Source organism: Nothoprocta perdicaria, unplaced genomic scaffold, assembly GCF_003342845.1.
Source record: "Nothoprocta perdicaria isolate Ctin4 unplaced genomic scaffold, notPer1 scaffold_293, whole genome shotgun sequence".
In the NCBI taxonomy this organism is placed as follows: Eukaryota; Metazoa; Chordata; class Aves; order Tinamiformes; family Tinamidae; genus Nothoprocta; species Nothoprocta perdicaria.
This window is the reverse complement of record NW_020455525.1, coordinates 11,028-25,247: the sequence shown is the minus strand read 5'-3', so window position 1 is coordinate 25,247 and position 14,220 is coordinate 11,028. Positions and strand designations below refer to the sequence as shown.

The 14,220-nt window shown below is 37.0% G+C and overlaps 1 protein-coding gene across 1 annotated transcript in view; it reads right to left on the bottom strand.

Moving 5' to 3' along the window:
* Positions 1-8,800, bottom strand: part of LOC112949373 (histone deacetylase 2) — an 18,014-nt gene extending 9,214 nt beyond the window's left edge. The window contains exons 1-7 of the mRNA XM_026041765.1: positions 8,693-8,800; positions 8,081-8,198; positions 7,042-7,116; positions 6,604-6,742; positions 4,880-5,021; positions 1,163-1,255; positions 956-1,064 (exon numbers count right to left, since the gene is read on the bottom strand). Coding sequence (XP_025897550.1) covers positions 956-1,064; positions 1,163-1,255; positions 4,880-5,021; positions 6,604-6,742; positions 7,042-7,116; positions 8,081-8,198; positions 8,693-8,767 — 751 coding nt within the window. The 5' untranslated portion in view covers positions 8,768-8,800. The remainder of the gene's footprint in view (positions 1-955; positions 1,065-1,162; positions 1,256-4,879; positions 5,022-6,603; positions 6,743-7,041; positions 7,117-8,080; positions 8,199-8,692) is intronic.
* Between the last annotated feature and the right edge of the window lie 5,420 nt (positions 8,801-14,220).

The window sequence follows — 14,220 nt, the reverse complement described above, 5'->3', positions numbered from 1 at the left end:
GTCTATATACAGTTTCAGTTAAATGTAAAGTGGGAAGAAGCAAAAAAAGCTCACCAGGAGTTGACCCTTCCTACTTCCACATTCAGACCTGTATTAGAGGTTGCTAAGCCCTGCTTACAGAGTGCCAAGACAGCAAACAGTCCAGGAAGCTCTTGTACTAATGAGAGGCATTAGCACAAGAGGCAGAAGCTCTCATCTCCAAAATATGCAGGACAAGAAAACCTGAACTGTAACCATACTTCAGCGGGCAAAGCAGCTCTGCCTTTTCGAGTAGCTTTAGAAAACAGGAAAAGAACCCTGAAACACCTAACAGATACTATACTGAATCTTTCTGCCTACAAAAACTCGTAATTGTCAAGTTTAAAAAAGTAAAAAACTAAGAGAAAAAATGAATGATTCAGACAAGTTGGATTCATGGATTAAGAGCAGTGCAACATATATTTAACAGCGTATCACTTAAAGTCTTAGAGTGTTGGCTAGACACCTCTTCCCAGTTTTGAGAATGTTCTTCTTTGTTCAAAAATTGTAACCAAAAGTAAAATCAATCAACTTCTATAAAAATAACTAAAAATACTAATATAAAGCTCATTGTAATAAACATCAGTACAAATTTAACAATGCAATTACCATTCTCATGTCAATATTAGCTGTTAATTAATGTTAAACTCATTMATTTTACCACTAGCCCATCACAGTACCATCACTATTGTCATCCTGGCATTTCAGAACATTGCTTAAAAGTATGGAAAGCCTGAGCACATAAAAAAGACAACTCATCCAAGTGGCTATAAATAACATGGAAAAGTTAAATCCTTAGTTTTTTATATGACAGCAAGAAAAAAGGCAACCTTTGAATTTCTTCTGGCTCTTCCTGTATCCTGCACAGCAATGATCAAAGGTGTGTCTCAAACWAGAAGTTACAAACAAAAAGCACATCAGCATTTCTTCTGCTTACCTTTAACAGTAAGATTAAAGCATCCCAGTCTGTCACCAGACAATGAATCTGCTCCACACTGTAGTACCACAGCACTAGGCTGATACATCTCCATTACTTTGGATATAATCTATAATGTATATAAAAGAACAAATCATTAWTTTGACCACAAAATGAAACCAGTAGTCTTCCAGAGAGTAAAAGCAAAAACATCCACAACAAACTCACTGGTTTAAATATTTGTCCATATGATTCATCATCTATACCATCCCTCATTGGAAAATTGACAGCATAGTATTTGCCTTTTCCAGCACCAATGTCCTATAAGCAAAAATGACAAATGCATTATCAGAAATGAAGACGGACATAACAATAYCACAAGATCAAGAATCTATAAAATTCTTTTGAGCTATTCTGTATCATTACTCATGTCCATGTGGGGAAAGGATAGAAAGTATCTTACTTGATTCAATATTCTCCCATACAATCATTTTGAAGTTCCATTTTATGTCCACACTAAATTTGCAGAAAGTACAATTGATTGTTGAATTTGAAGATTTAAAACAAAGCATAATTGATCCCAAATTTTTTTAGCCCAAAAAGTAGGCAAGCAAAAAAAAAAAAAAAAAAAAAAAAAAAAAAAAAAAAAGGCAGAAACTGGTAAGATCAAGGTGAGATGCGTGTTTTTGATACTGTATAGAAGACTAAGATTTATGAGAATCTTTAAAACTATTCTCCCCCTCAAACACTGGAGAAAGGGACTGGTTGTAACAAAAAGGAGAAAAGAAAAACAATCAGATCACTTTTAGATGTCATTAGAGAAACTGAAACTTTTAAAATAGAAAACTGAACTTGCAGATTATTCTCAGTTCCATCAGGTGACAATGCAGGAACCGTAGCAGTCTATCCTACTGGCTTTCCTGGACAACATATGCATTATAAGAAAAAAATCTTTGTCAAAAAAAAAAAAAAAAAAAAAAAAAAGACTGAATTAACCCTGACTCCTTCCATATCTGTTTCAATGCCACACCTCTCTACTTCCTCCCTTTGGCTCGTCACCAAGTGAGAAAAAGGAACGGATACAGTTCACAACTCGGTTGTTGTCCGCTAAAAAAGGAACAGTGGGGAAGATCTAATCCAGTTTGGCTTTAACTTATTATCAAATGGCAACTCTGCAGTCAGGGCACATAGACCAGGCCCAACACCCTTGAAAGTACAAGTTTCCAGCAGGATGATCCAGCAATACAAATACTAAACTTCTCACACTAGCAGTTGAAATAGTGACAGACTCTTCCCCCCGCCTCTTTTTAAACAAAGCCTCTTCAGCAGTAATTCATCATTTCTGGCGACCATGCAACCATATTTGTTTTCCTTCCTTCCTTTTTTTTTTTTTTTTTTAAATAAAAATTTGGTGTGTGTATGCAATATGAATACAGTATTAGATCCTCATACTCTTCTAGCAAAGCATTAATATTTTTTAGAATAGCAGAATTAGCAACACTGAAGACCCACTAAACTCCCACATCTACATGACATGCTCCTATATTGAACTATCTGTGCTTTTGGACACTAACTGTTTGGAGATGATAGTGCCTTGTTTTCTAAAAGTAAATCACCTGTTAGTCCTCATCAATCTGAAACATAACAAAGCCAAAAGTTCATACAGTTTTCCATTAAACAGAATATACGCTCCTCTGCTGGAGCTACTGCTGGGTGTGTGCTTTTTGTAACCAGTATCTGTATCTGGTAGCTGCCTGTTCTTCAAAGGTCACAGAATGTAACTCTGTATTACAGATAGAATCTCCACTGACCTGCGAGGGCATAAATCAAACAAGATTAGTGTGGCTGTTGTCCATGATATATAGAAAGTCATCAACTTACTAAGGATACTGGAGTATCCAGACAGCACTATATATTCAGTAGAAAACAGACAAAAAGCAGCTGATCTAGACAAACTTCCTGAAAACCAGATAAACTGAGGGAGTTGGAATCATGTGAAATTACCAACTGATAAATGATTTATGCCTATATCAAGCAGGTAAAATCATAATCTGATCGGCAAACTAGATCAACTACAACAAAAAAAAAAATACAGAGAGAAGTTTGAGTGGACCTCATTGACAACAGCAAAGATTTGACTGTCAAAGTCGATGAAAATAACTAAGGAGGACGGATCAAGTCGAGCAGAAACAGCAGCACGAATATTAGCTCTTTCTAGACTATTAGTTCCTTCGTTCAATTACCTCTGTAAGGACATAAAGGAAAGTCAATGTTCTCTTTCTATAGGATGCAACAGTCACAATAAAACCTGCTGAAGTCTGAACACAACGTTCATTTCGAAATACTAGCTAACAACAAACACAGCAGCATGGAATAAACGTTACCATGTCTGAGTTGCTTCTTGTCACTGACTCTATGGTTAAAAAAAAAACCCAGAATCCCAGTAACGTGCAATGTTCCTCTATTTATTTCAACTGTGTATCTTTAAATTTCTTTGGTCTGGGTGTGGCGAGGTGAAGAGTCCACAAACCCCTCTGTCAACGGGAAGTGCTGTTTCTAAAAAGCCAAGATATCTAACTCCTAAAAAAAATCTAGCCAAATTCAACAACAACTGCTTGTCACTATAAACATCCTGGTTTAAGCAGCTGGTGTTTTGTTTGAAACAACAGTACCACCTTGTGGCCAGCAGAGTTAAATCACTCACCCATTAAAACAATCCCCAATCCAATTTCTACCTAAATCAATTTAGAAAGGAGTTTAACAGAATCAAACATGATAATGTTCAGCTCCAATAACCAAACTGAAATAAACACTTAGCACCCCACTGACTTAGATCTCAACTTTCATTTACTGCAGTATCCTCTGGGTATCACAAGCACAAATTTCTGGGGAAATTGGTAGAAATCAGTATCTACATCTCTTAAATCAATTTAGGATGTCTTAAATCAATTTAGGATGGTTGGTTCTTTCCCAACACAACTTTTTTGTGGGTCTTCAGCTTTTTATAAGTGTCTCATTTTTATTTTTAAATGACTAATTATATAATGAAGTTGCTAACATGATCAGGAAAATGACTTATTTGGGGAAAGCCTGAGATCAAAGGGATTACATATTAGAATTTTAAGTTAAGAACATATTAATCTTAACAGTTCAAATTTCTCTAAAATTGTAAGTGGGATAATTTCCCATTTTAAAGGCCTAAAACCTAACAAGAGTAATGACTAACTTAAAACAAACATGAAGAGCCAGGAATTTTTTTTTTCTGTTCTCAGCTTTGTCACTGATTCTATGTCATTTTGACGGTAATTTTTCATAGCCCACTGTTTCCTATCTCAAGTTAGCTGTTTGGTTTAGCACAGTCACCCGGGGGGCACACTGACATCTTTCACCCTTCATGAAAATGCAGAATATTAACGTTACAATGTAAGAAATATTTTAAGAGGGGGCCAGGAAATATAAAGCATTCTATAATACATTACATTCACATTGCAAGTGAATATTTGTGACCACTAAAATTTTAGTGCATAAAGTTATTCCAATATTTGAAATAAATCTTACCCTCTCCAAACAGCTACTTTTCACTATATTAAGTTGAAGCTTTTCTTACATAGTATAACATCTTCCTAGAGAAGTTTCCAAAATCCAGTGAGCTAAATTAATTAAATATTTGAAGTAAACTTTCAGATAATCTAAATAGAAGGCAAGGTGTTGATTAAGCTCATGAAGCGAGTAATTTACTTCTAAGTGTTCTGTATTTCTTCTAAGGTTTCTCAGCAAATCTATCACTCAATATTAATGCATAATTTTCTTAAAATATATTGGGATATATTGTTACTGGACTGTAGCTACAGCTATATTGTAACTATTTTAACAAGTACTAGAATATCTGCAAGGAAAGAACATGAAGGAATTTACTATCTAACGAAATTTCACATTTAGCCTTACCCTAAGGTCCCCTGTGCCTGGAAAATATTCACCATACTTATGGAATGATACTGTCATGACACGATCTGTGGTATAAAATGCTTCTTCAACACCATCACCATGATGGATATCAATATCAATATATAACACTCTTTGGTGATACCTGAAAAGAAAATGCGTAAGAGAAGTCATCACTATCTTGTAAGGTGCTAATATGCTGACATCTAACAAGAAACAGAAAATAACAAAAAGCAGCAAAATATCATATTACAAATCACTTTGATAATTTTTAATAAAGTCCTGGTATTCTATCAAAATTCTCATTATAGTTTGGATAAAAAATACTTTGGAGAAAAAATATAATCAAGTAATTTAAATACATAACGTATTCAATACTGAATCCATGTGCCTGACTGATCAGTGGTTATACCTTGTTTTCCTTTTCAAACCACTTTGTTCTTCAGACCTGCTGAATTCAGCCCCTTCAAAGGGCATAGCTTTCTGTCTCCTCAACTATTACTGATCCATTCTGTATCTTCTACAATGCACAACTCTCAAGAATTCTTCAAATATCATAGAGCCAGTAGCAGATATAACCCATACTCCACAAGCCCACAAAGAACTACTACTTTAATACCTAACTTTCCAACAACTTTTTTCTTTACTTCTGCAATTTGTAAAGATTTTATATTCTTATTTCCCAGTGCATTACATTTTCTAATAGCAAGATATTATTGCACTACTGCTTAATACTTCAAATACTAGAACTTTCAGATAATATCCTGTTCAAGAGGCATCAAACAGAATATAGAATATTAAATAGAATCGATAGCCGTTTGAGAGGTATTGTATTGAACAATCCAGGGAAGCTCAATGTATCATTTTCCCTAAACATTCCTATCTTTTGAGACACTGTTACTAAACAAAAGTAGTAAACTGGCTGACTGAGAAAACCAACGAGTGTACAGGTATAAACAGTGATAATATCCTTAATTGTAGAAATTTGCATATAAAAACACTCAGAATTTTATCATTTTTAATCAGATAGAGCACATTCTATTGGTTAGCCAATCTTACATTCAGACTGCACTGAAGCAGAAATATGTTCTTGCAAAATCTTCAATTTCTCCCTGCAGTATGCATAAAGTTAAAGAACATAATGATTATCCTCGGGGGTCAAACTAGCGATCTAACCCAGAATTTTGTCTCAACAAGTAGAAACACAAAATGCTGTTGACAGAAAACATGCAAGTCTATCAAATTTCCGATTTTTTTTTTTTTACCCTTGTGCTCCCCACCTTCTACAGTTACTGCATCAGGGATTTAAGATGGTGCATCTCTACTTCATCCTTTTAATATCCATTTATGGATCTCTTATCCATGATTATATCTGATCTCTTTTTTGAACCTGTTGTTGCTGTCTGCCTCACTCAGCTTCCTGTAGTAGCAAGATGCAGAAGCTTACTCCCTCTATGTAAAGACACATTTAAAACAAATAATTAAAAAGAACTGTTTCAAACCTATCTCCTCTTAGTTATCTTTCCAACTTGCCTGTATTTTAGCTTATGTTTCTTCCTGATGCCAGATTTGGCAGAGTATTGCTTTTATTAACTAACATTCTACAAGTTAAGCACAGGCTAAGAAAACTCTTGACATATTTAATTACGATCAGTTATCTTCAAACACTTAAATACTTGAGTTTTATACTTTCTGCAGTTTTTATCCTGTTTCCATTATAAACTTACTTCAGTAACTCAAGGATAGCAAGCACAATATCATTGACATAACAGAAACCAGATGCCTCTGACTTCTTGGCATGATGAAGTCCTCCAGCCCAATTAACAGCCATATCTGTCTGTTGTCTGTTTAATTTTACCGCCCCAGCTGTAAAAAGAAAACACAGAAATAAAAAAAAAACGCAGTTAGAAACCTCTGAAAGGCTTTAACTTTGTAACAGGAAGTGGTATCTTTTGCTTTAAATGATTGGAACTCCCACTCAAAGAGCTGATCTCATACGAGTTCTGAAATACAGGTCGTTGAATAACTGATGAGTATTATATTTCTTTAAAAAGGAAAAAAAAAAGCAATAATTGCTTCACTTTTAAATACCGCTATCAAAGTTTTAAGTTGCTGACATAAACATAATAAAGCTACAAAATACCTGGCAGACAACCTATACTTACCAACAGAGCCTCCAGTTGACAGCTGACAAAACTCGAACAGGCCATCAAATACAGGACAATCTTCTCCAACATTAACTGAGAAAGAAAGATACAACTTCTCAAAAACACCATACAAACAGTATTATTATACACATGGATAACTCTTTCTGAAGTATAACTTGTTTGGTATTTTCATTTTTTTATTTTTGTCACCCTAAAGTTTAAACATTGAAACTAATGTAAACATGTCTGTACTCCTAATAACAAAACTCAATTGCTAGTGAGCGCTTATCATCTACAAAGACCTCAAAATATAAGTATGTATTTTTAAAGTTTCCACAGAATGCCTTATTTCCTCATTAATGAGTTAACTAGTTAATTTTCAAATTTCATTGGTTGTGTTAAATGAACAATTGCTTGGAAAAATAATTTTTGGGGAATAAGGCATCATAAAGACAGAATAATGCATATTAACAGTATGCAATAGCTATTAAAATATGTTCTTAACGCCACGTTGAAACTATTTCTAAAATTAAAGACATAAATTAAGAGAAAAGTGACTAGTGAATAATGTAACTTTTCCTATCTCTCTCCAACAGAAATAAGTAAATTACAATTCTCAATGAGAACACATTTCTCAACTCGAATGCATTTTCACACACACTGACATTTCCATGTTTTAAATAGGGGTTTTCATTTTCAGAACGATTTTGCACCGGGAAAGATTCCTACCACACTTCTCCATACACTTCACAACTGAAACATAATCTGCTGCATTAAGCCCTGAGTTAGTATTATTTCACTTCCAAAATACAGTATCCGAAAGGGAGAGAAAAATTGTTCTATGAATCTAAAAGAGTACTTCTGCCAGTATGGCTGCTTTTAATGGGCTCATAGCTCACAGGTTACTGCAGCTAAAGAAAGGCACAAATAAGTCTTGCTACAGTATTCCTTTAATCCTACCTCATCATTAGACCACTGTGCATACCTTAACACTGCTGAATACTTAACCAATGTTAACCATAGATGTATGCAGATTTAGTCTAATGTGKACACTTACATCTCTGCATCTGCTTGCTGTACTCGGACATATTGTCAGGCCTTATTGATCGGAGAAATTTGATGTATTCATCACTGTGGTACTTGGTCATTTCTTCAGCAGTTGCTTTGTGGGGTCGCTGACAACAAAAGCAAGTTAAAAAAACAATCAGAGTGCTGCTGCAAATGCAGCTAACAGTTGGCTAAAACAGATATAAAAGTTAAAAGAAATCTAATCTGCTTCAAAGAGTAGAAAAATTAAACCACTATTAGAGCTATTTTGTGTAAAAAAGGAGGTGACCCTCTAGTTCGTATGAAACAGGCTAAATTCTTTGTTGTTACCATAAGGGGTTTCCCCATTCCCCCTTACCATAAATATACAATTTTAAGTCTCTACCTCACTTCAAGATAAGGACAACAACATGTAGTTCTCACCAGGTAAAAAGTATGGCTTCACTTAAAGAGAGCTCTGTAAAAAATTCTAAATGAAGGAGGGTATGGAAAAAACAGAGACTGAGTTTTTTAGTGCTAGGCAAGTATTTCCCATTTCTGCCCACTTATTTGTGTGAGAATGGCTGAARCTTTTAAAAATGATGTTGAATGTTTCAGTGGAAATTCTATTATTTATACTCACATAAATTTCCATTTTTCTGTACAAGCCATAATTTAGCAGCAAGTTGTGAGTCATTCGGATCCTATGAGGTTTCATTGGATGCCCTTGTCCATAGTAATAGTTTCCAATATCACCTATAAATATGATACAAATTAACAGTTACTCATAGTATAAAACATCTTTTCATTACCATTGAGAAGTCATTCCCCGAGGAATAGCAAGATAATTCTAGAAGGAACTAATGGTCTACCATCCATCTCAAAAAGACTACATAAAAAGGCTGTATATCAGATGCAGAGGGGAAAAAAAAAGGCCAAAATAAGACCTTTACATCAGAAGTAGAGAGGGCTGTATGGAAACAAACATGTCTACAAGATGAAGAATGAAGAAAACAGTGTGCTAGACCTGAAGGATACAATAACAGGAAACAAAACTGGAGACAGAGACTACTGATGACATAGCTGTTCCCTTATACCAGAGGCTGCAGTAACATCTTCTGTTTTGTAAAAGATGATTTTAAGAAAATGTCATCCTCCACCTGCCCTTAACTAATCCTAGCAGTTCCACTCCATGAGTCTCTAAGTCTTCACACCCATCGCTGTAACCACTTGCACAAACATTCCTTGGCCACCTGCTGCTAYGGACACATATAAATTTGGAAAATCTGGTAACCCATTTTATCTCACCAACAATGGGGACAAATTTGACACTGATTTGTAAGAAAAGAAGAATGGCTACTAACTGGGCTACCACGTTTTTTTTCCTCAGCACAGGCATTGTTAGAAGGCACCTGCCTCTACCCTGATCACTGATATTCCCAAAACTCAAAATCATTTAAAATAAAACAGGCAGTTCACTTTTTAGACTTCTTCATAGTTCCAAAAATATGTATTCTCAGCTGTCAATGGGCTTCCATTAGAGAATTTCAAAATTCATCTTTGCTATTGTTACTCTTTTCTCTATGAACAGCTTTCTGGGTAGGAAAAATGAACTTTGGTTTCATTAAATTTTTACTTTTTTTCTACTATTTTGCAAATTTTGGTAGTAAATGAAAAGAAGGAGCAATGCTGCAGACCAGTTTCTAGTTCAGAAAGGAGGAGGGAACAAGACAGGCTCCAAATGTTAGCATCATCACCRACACGAAAGGCAAACAGTATTACAGTGGGGCAGGATGTCTTGGAGCATTCCAAAACCTGAATTTTAATCTTTGAAGTGGCAAGCAAGGATATTTGAGAAAGGAGATATAATCTAACATGATACAAAATTAGTATGTCTAATTAAATGCTCAACACTTTGCTATTAACTATCCCACCATCACAGTAGGAAGACAGGGACAGGTATGGCGGGGGAGGGGGGAGGTTAGCATTGTTTTATTACATTAAGAACTCTGGAATATCTGGACCGTCTCTTAATTTAGGCATTTAAATGGAAGTTTAGCACTTCATGCCAGTTATTAGGGCCCAAAGTCTGGCACTTCCTTATTTTGACGCTGACCAGCCCTGCTTTTTGGTCACAATATCCAGGCTGAGAGCTAAAGGATCAAGAGAGTACAACCCCTTACGGCCCACTACCAAGGCCCTCAGCATTTTTTCCACTGAGYTCTTTATAAAACAGTACCTTCTACATGTGTAGTTTAAGAAAGAACTTTCACAATCCTTTGAAAAGAGCGAAAAATAGTAAAGTGGATCTAGAACTTGCACTTGCAGGTTTGTGTATACACGCATCTGCATGGACGGATGAATGGAGGCGTGTGAAAGAAACCCTCCCATACATTGGCAGAGCTAAAAAAAMCCCTCTGTGGTCACTGACAGATTCGCTCCAGCTCTACCATGTGTATATATGAGAAATGGATACAGCTGGACCAAGTGCACAAGCACTGCAGTTACCACGAGAGCACTGACAATTCTGGTATCAAGCGCCAAGGTAAAACGAGAAGRGCGGCGAGCAGACCTCACATTACCCGCTAGTGTGAGAGCATATAGGAAGCACAAAAGAAAAGAATACAACTGAAGGAAGAAGAGGAGAAAAAACACAAAATGTAGTATGTGTAAAAAACAGTCAAATCTATTAATCTGCCACAGTAGGACTTTGAATAMCAAAATTTACTTTCTTATATCAAAGGTACCCATTGAGAAGCAACAGCATAATCTCCCAAGAAGTTGGGAAACCTTAACTAAAGCCAAAATAAACCAAGTGTCTGTTCAATTTGGGGACTAATTACTGCCCTGCATTGATCACAATATATCATTAAACATTACATCACATCTTTAAATAACCAAAATGGCAAGTTATTATGCACAGTCATATGCAGATTAAAATACATTAAAGTACATATATTAGAAAAATAAATTTGAATTGTAAATTCAATTCAAGGAGCTACTTCTCCTAAACTCTGTGGGTAGTTATCCAGTATTRGCAAGTATTAATAAAAATAAATTAATGCAATTCATTTCTTGAAGTTAAGTGTTAGACACTCGCTTCTCTTTTAGGGCATTCRGCTAGGTCTGTGGGTGTTCAATATCCCAAAATGCAGAAAAACAGACAAAGGCACATGTCTGAAGAAGCTTCAGCTACGTGTTTTCAAAGAAAGACTAACAAAAGCAGCTTTGTCCCTGAAAACCACATCAGAGTCTCTCTTCAGTAAGATTTATATAGAAATGAAAACATCCTTACTGACTACAAAACAAGTCTTGTAGGGTTTGAACAAAGATGCGTGATATGACATTAAATATCATGTTTATGTTCCAACTTTGATACAAATAAACTGCATGCAACTGTAAAAACTTTGCTACTAGAATGCAAACCACAGAAAAGAAAAAAAAAAAAAGTATTATTTACATTTGGATTGACTTCTGTAATACTAATGGATGAATTCATTTAAAACATTCAGTCTAGAGAAAGGTCATTGACACCTCATCAGTTCATCAAAAACCCATGTACTGCACGGGCCTCCAGGGCTTGCGCAGGGAGGTGGGAGGAGGGAAGAGGTGCTTTGTTTTTAAAATTAAGTTGGCTACTGAAGACCAGCAAAGTTCTGACACTGAATCCAGAGCAGGAGGTTAACATCACTACAGTATTGAGAAGTCAACACACAAAGCACTAGCAAATTTCTGTGAAATACCCTTCAGTTACAAAGTTTACATCAGCAGATAAATTGAACAAACTAGAAGTACTGAAAGAGCATTTGAATATAGTAGCACATTACCCTATTAATACAGGTTTAGTCTCACCTTTATGGGTGGAACCAATCACATTCTGATGCAGACGTCTTGAAAATTTTATGAGGGTAGGCCTTATTGAACACCCACATTAAATTATGCAAGACACAAGTAAGCTAAGCAATATTGCTTAGTGCACTGGCATTGAATTAACTGCAACCACGCTAGCTGGGGCACAGAGCTATAGAACTAGGCTTTGCTGCGTGGGAACATGGACTTGGAAAAGATGTGGGATCCGCTTGGYAGCTACAGACACCTGTCTTACAGTTGCCTGTTCTGGAAGGGCCCATGCCCAAGTCACAAACTAGGAGACCACAGTAACAAAATGAAGACACACAGTAGAAGGCCAAAATAAAAGCTACAATATCCTGCTATATCTAGCACGCTTCTTTGCAGTGTGAGCAACACCCATTACTAAGCAATATATATGTGAGTATACATACATTGTATATATTGTGTGTATATATATATRTGTGTGTGTGTATATATATACAAAGATGTATATATACGCTATACAAAGATGATCAGAACACTTCTTCAAAAACTTTCATATGAGGGAACCACTAAAACTTACGTTGCACATTTTTAGCTCTTCCCATAGCATATTGGTTCAAACTTAAATAAAATTCCTGACCTGAAAGTGATCACTGACAATGGAAATTCTGCAAACAGGATGTGGTTGACCAGTCATACAAACTACAGAAAGTGAAATCAAGCTCCTTCTACCATAAGCTTATTGGTTCTGGGTACAAAATAAAGGCTACTAAGATATTTTTGACTAGCAAATGTTAATTGCACTTCACTAACACGTAACAAAGCAATTTGAAAATATAATTTCAGATGTTGACCACACTGAGCTATCACTAAAATCATGGAGGGCATCTTAAATTATATACGTATTTATTTTCAGAACTTGTCAATACTTCTGGGAGAATACTTTCAAGAAACTGGGTGAGGGTCTGCAAGAAGGAACAGCTGTGATGAATGGTCATTATTTCATCCCAGGATATACAAGAAATAGGCAATTCATATGGCAGTGTATTTGTGTACCTTTTGGTTACGGTTATTTAAAGCTTTAAACACTGCCCTCCCTCTCCTCTCCCCACCTCCTCCCCCTCCCCCCAAAAGAAAAAGTGATTCAAGACTTTGCYGGAAAACCAAAATACTCTGAATTTTCAAATGAGGCATAAATTAGCATTAAAAACATTTACCAGATGTAGTAAGTCTACATTTCGTTCCAATAACCAAATGAACAGTTTTGAGAGAAGCACAAAGTAACTATTTGCTTTGGTAGGGAGAAAAAAAAAAGAAGGCATCAGAAACATCCCAATGCTGTTATTTTTTTCTGTTACTATTTCTAGTGCATTTTCTAAATCGCTCTCACTACAGATATTCCTTTCTCTAGCTTACTAGTAACCGTTCTCATTGTAGTCTACATATTGAAGCAAGATATTAGTTACAGCTGCCTGGAAGTCACCACGGTCCTGCCACCTCGAAACTTCTCTTTCCCAGTTTCTCCCCCTTCTCCACTGTTTTATGGCTGTTTCAAGTACTCAGTTAAAAGAAGTTGACACTAACGCTGAGTACAAAAGTCAAGGGGTCATAGCAAAACTGAAGATGTGGTTATCTAGTAAACTATAATTACCTGAATTTTTTWAAAACATAGATTAATGAAAAGTAAAACTGCAGTGAGAAAACTTCCTAACTATCGGCGGGACCTTCCTTGAAGCGAGGGAAGAAGCAGCCCCTCTTTCCCGGGAGAAGCCAGATCGCAGCTTCACCAAAACTCTCCCTAACCGGGGCCTCTTTCCCCTTTAGGCTGAACAAAGAACTGGAGCCAGCAACAAAGGGAAGGGGGCGGCAACCACCGCTCCGGCTCCTTTCGGGCAGTTAAAAAGAACAACAACAACAACAAAAACCCCAACAACAACGAAACAACCCCAACACCCCGGGCAGGCCCCACCGGATCGGCCATTCCTGGGATTTCCCACAGCAACGGGGGCCTTTCCGCACGCCGCTCGGTTCGGCCGGTCCCCTCCGCGTCCCCGGCGGGGACAGCGCGTCGGGAACCAGGGCGGCCCGGGCGCCGCTTCCCGACTGCTCCACAGGCACCGGGCACTGGGATTCTCACACGGAGAAGGGGACGGGGGAGGGGGGGGGTGTTATTTTAAGCAGGAAATTGTTAATTTCCGACCAGCGCGCCCCGCCGAACGCCAAGCAAGCCGGCGGGGTTAAGCGCATCAAGTTTCGCCGGCCGCGGGCGGAGCTGCTGCCGCGCGCAGCAGGCACCCGAGAGGCGGGAGCTCCCCGCCCGGGGCTGCCCGGGCCGGG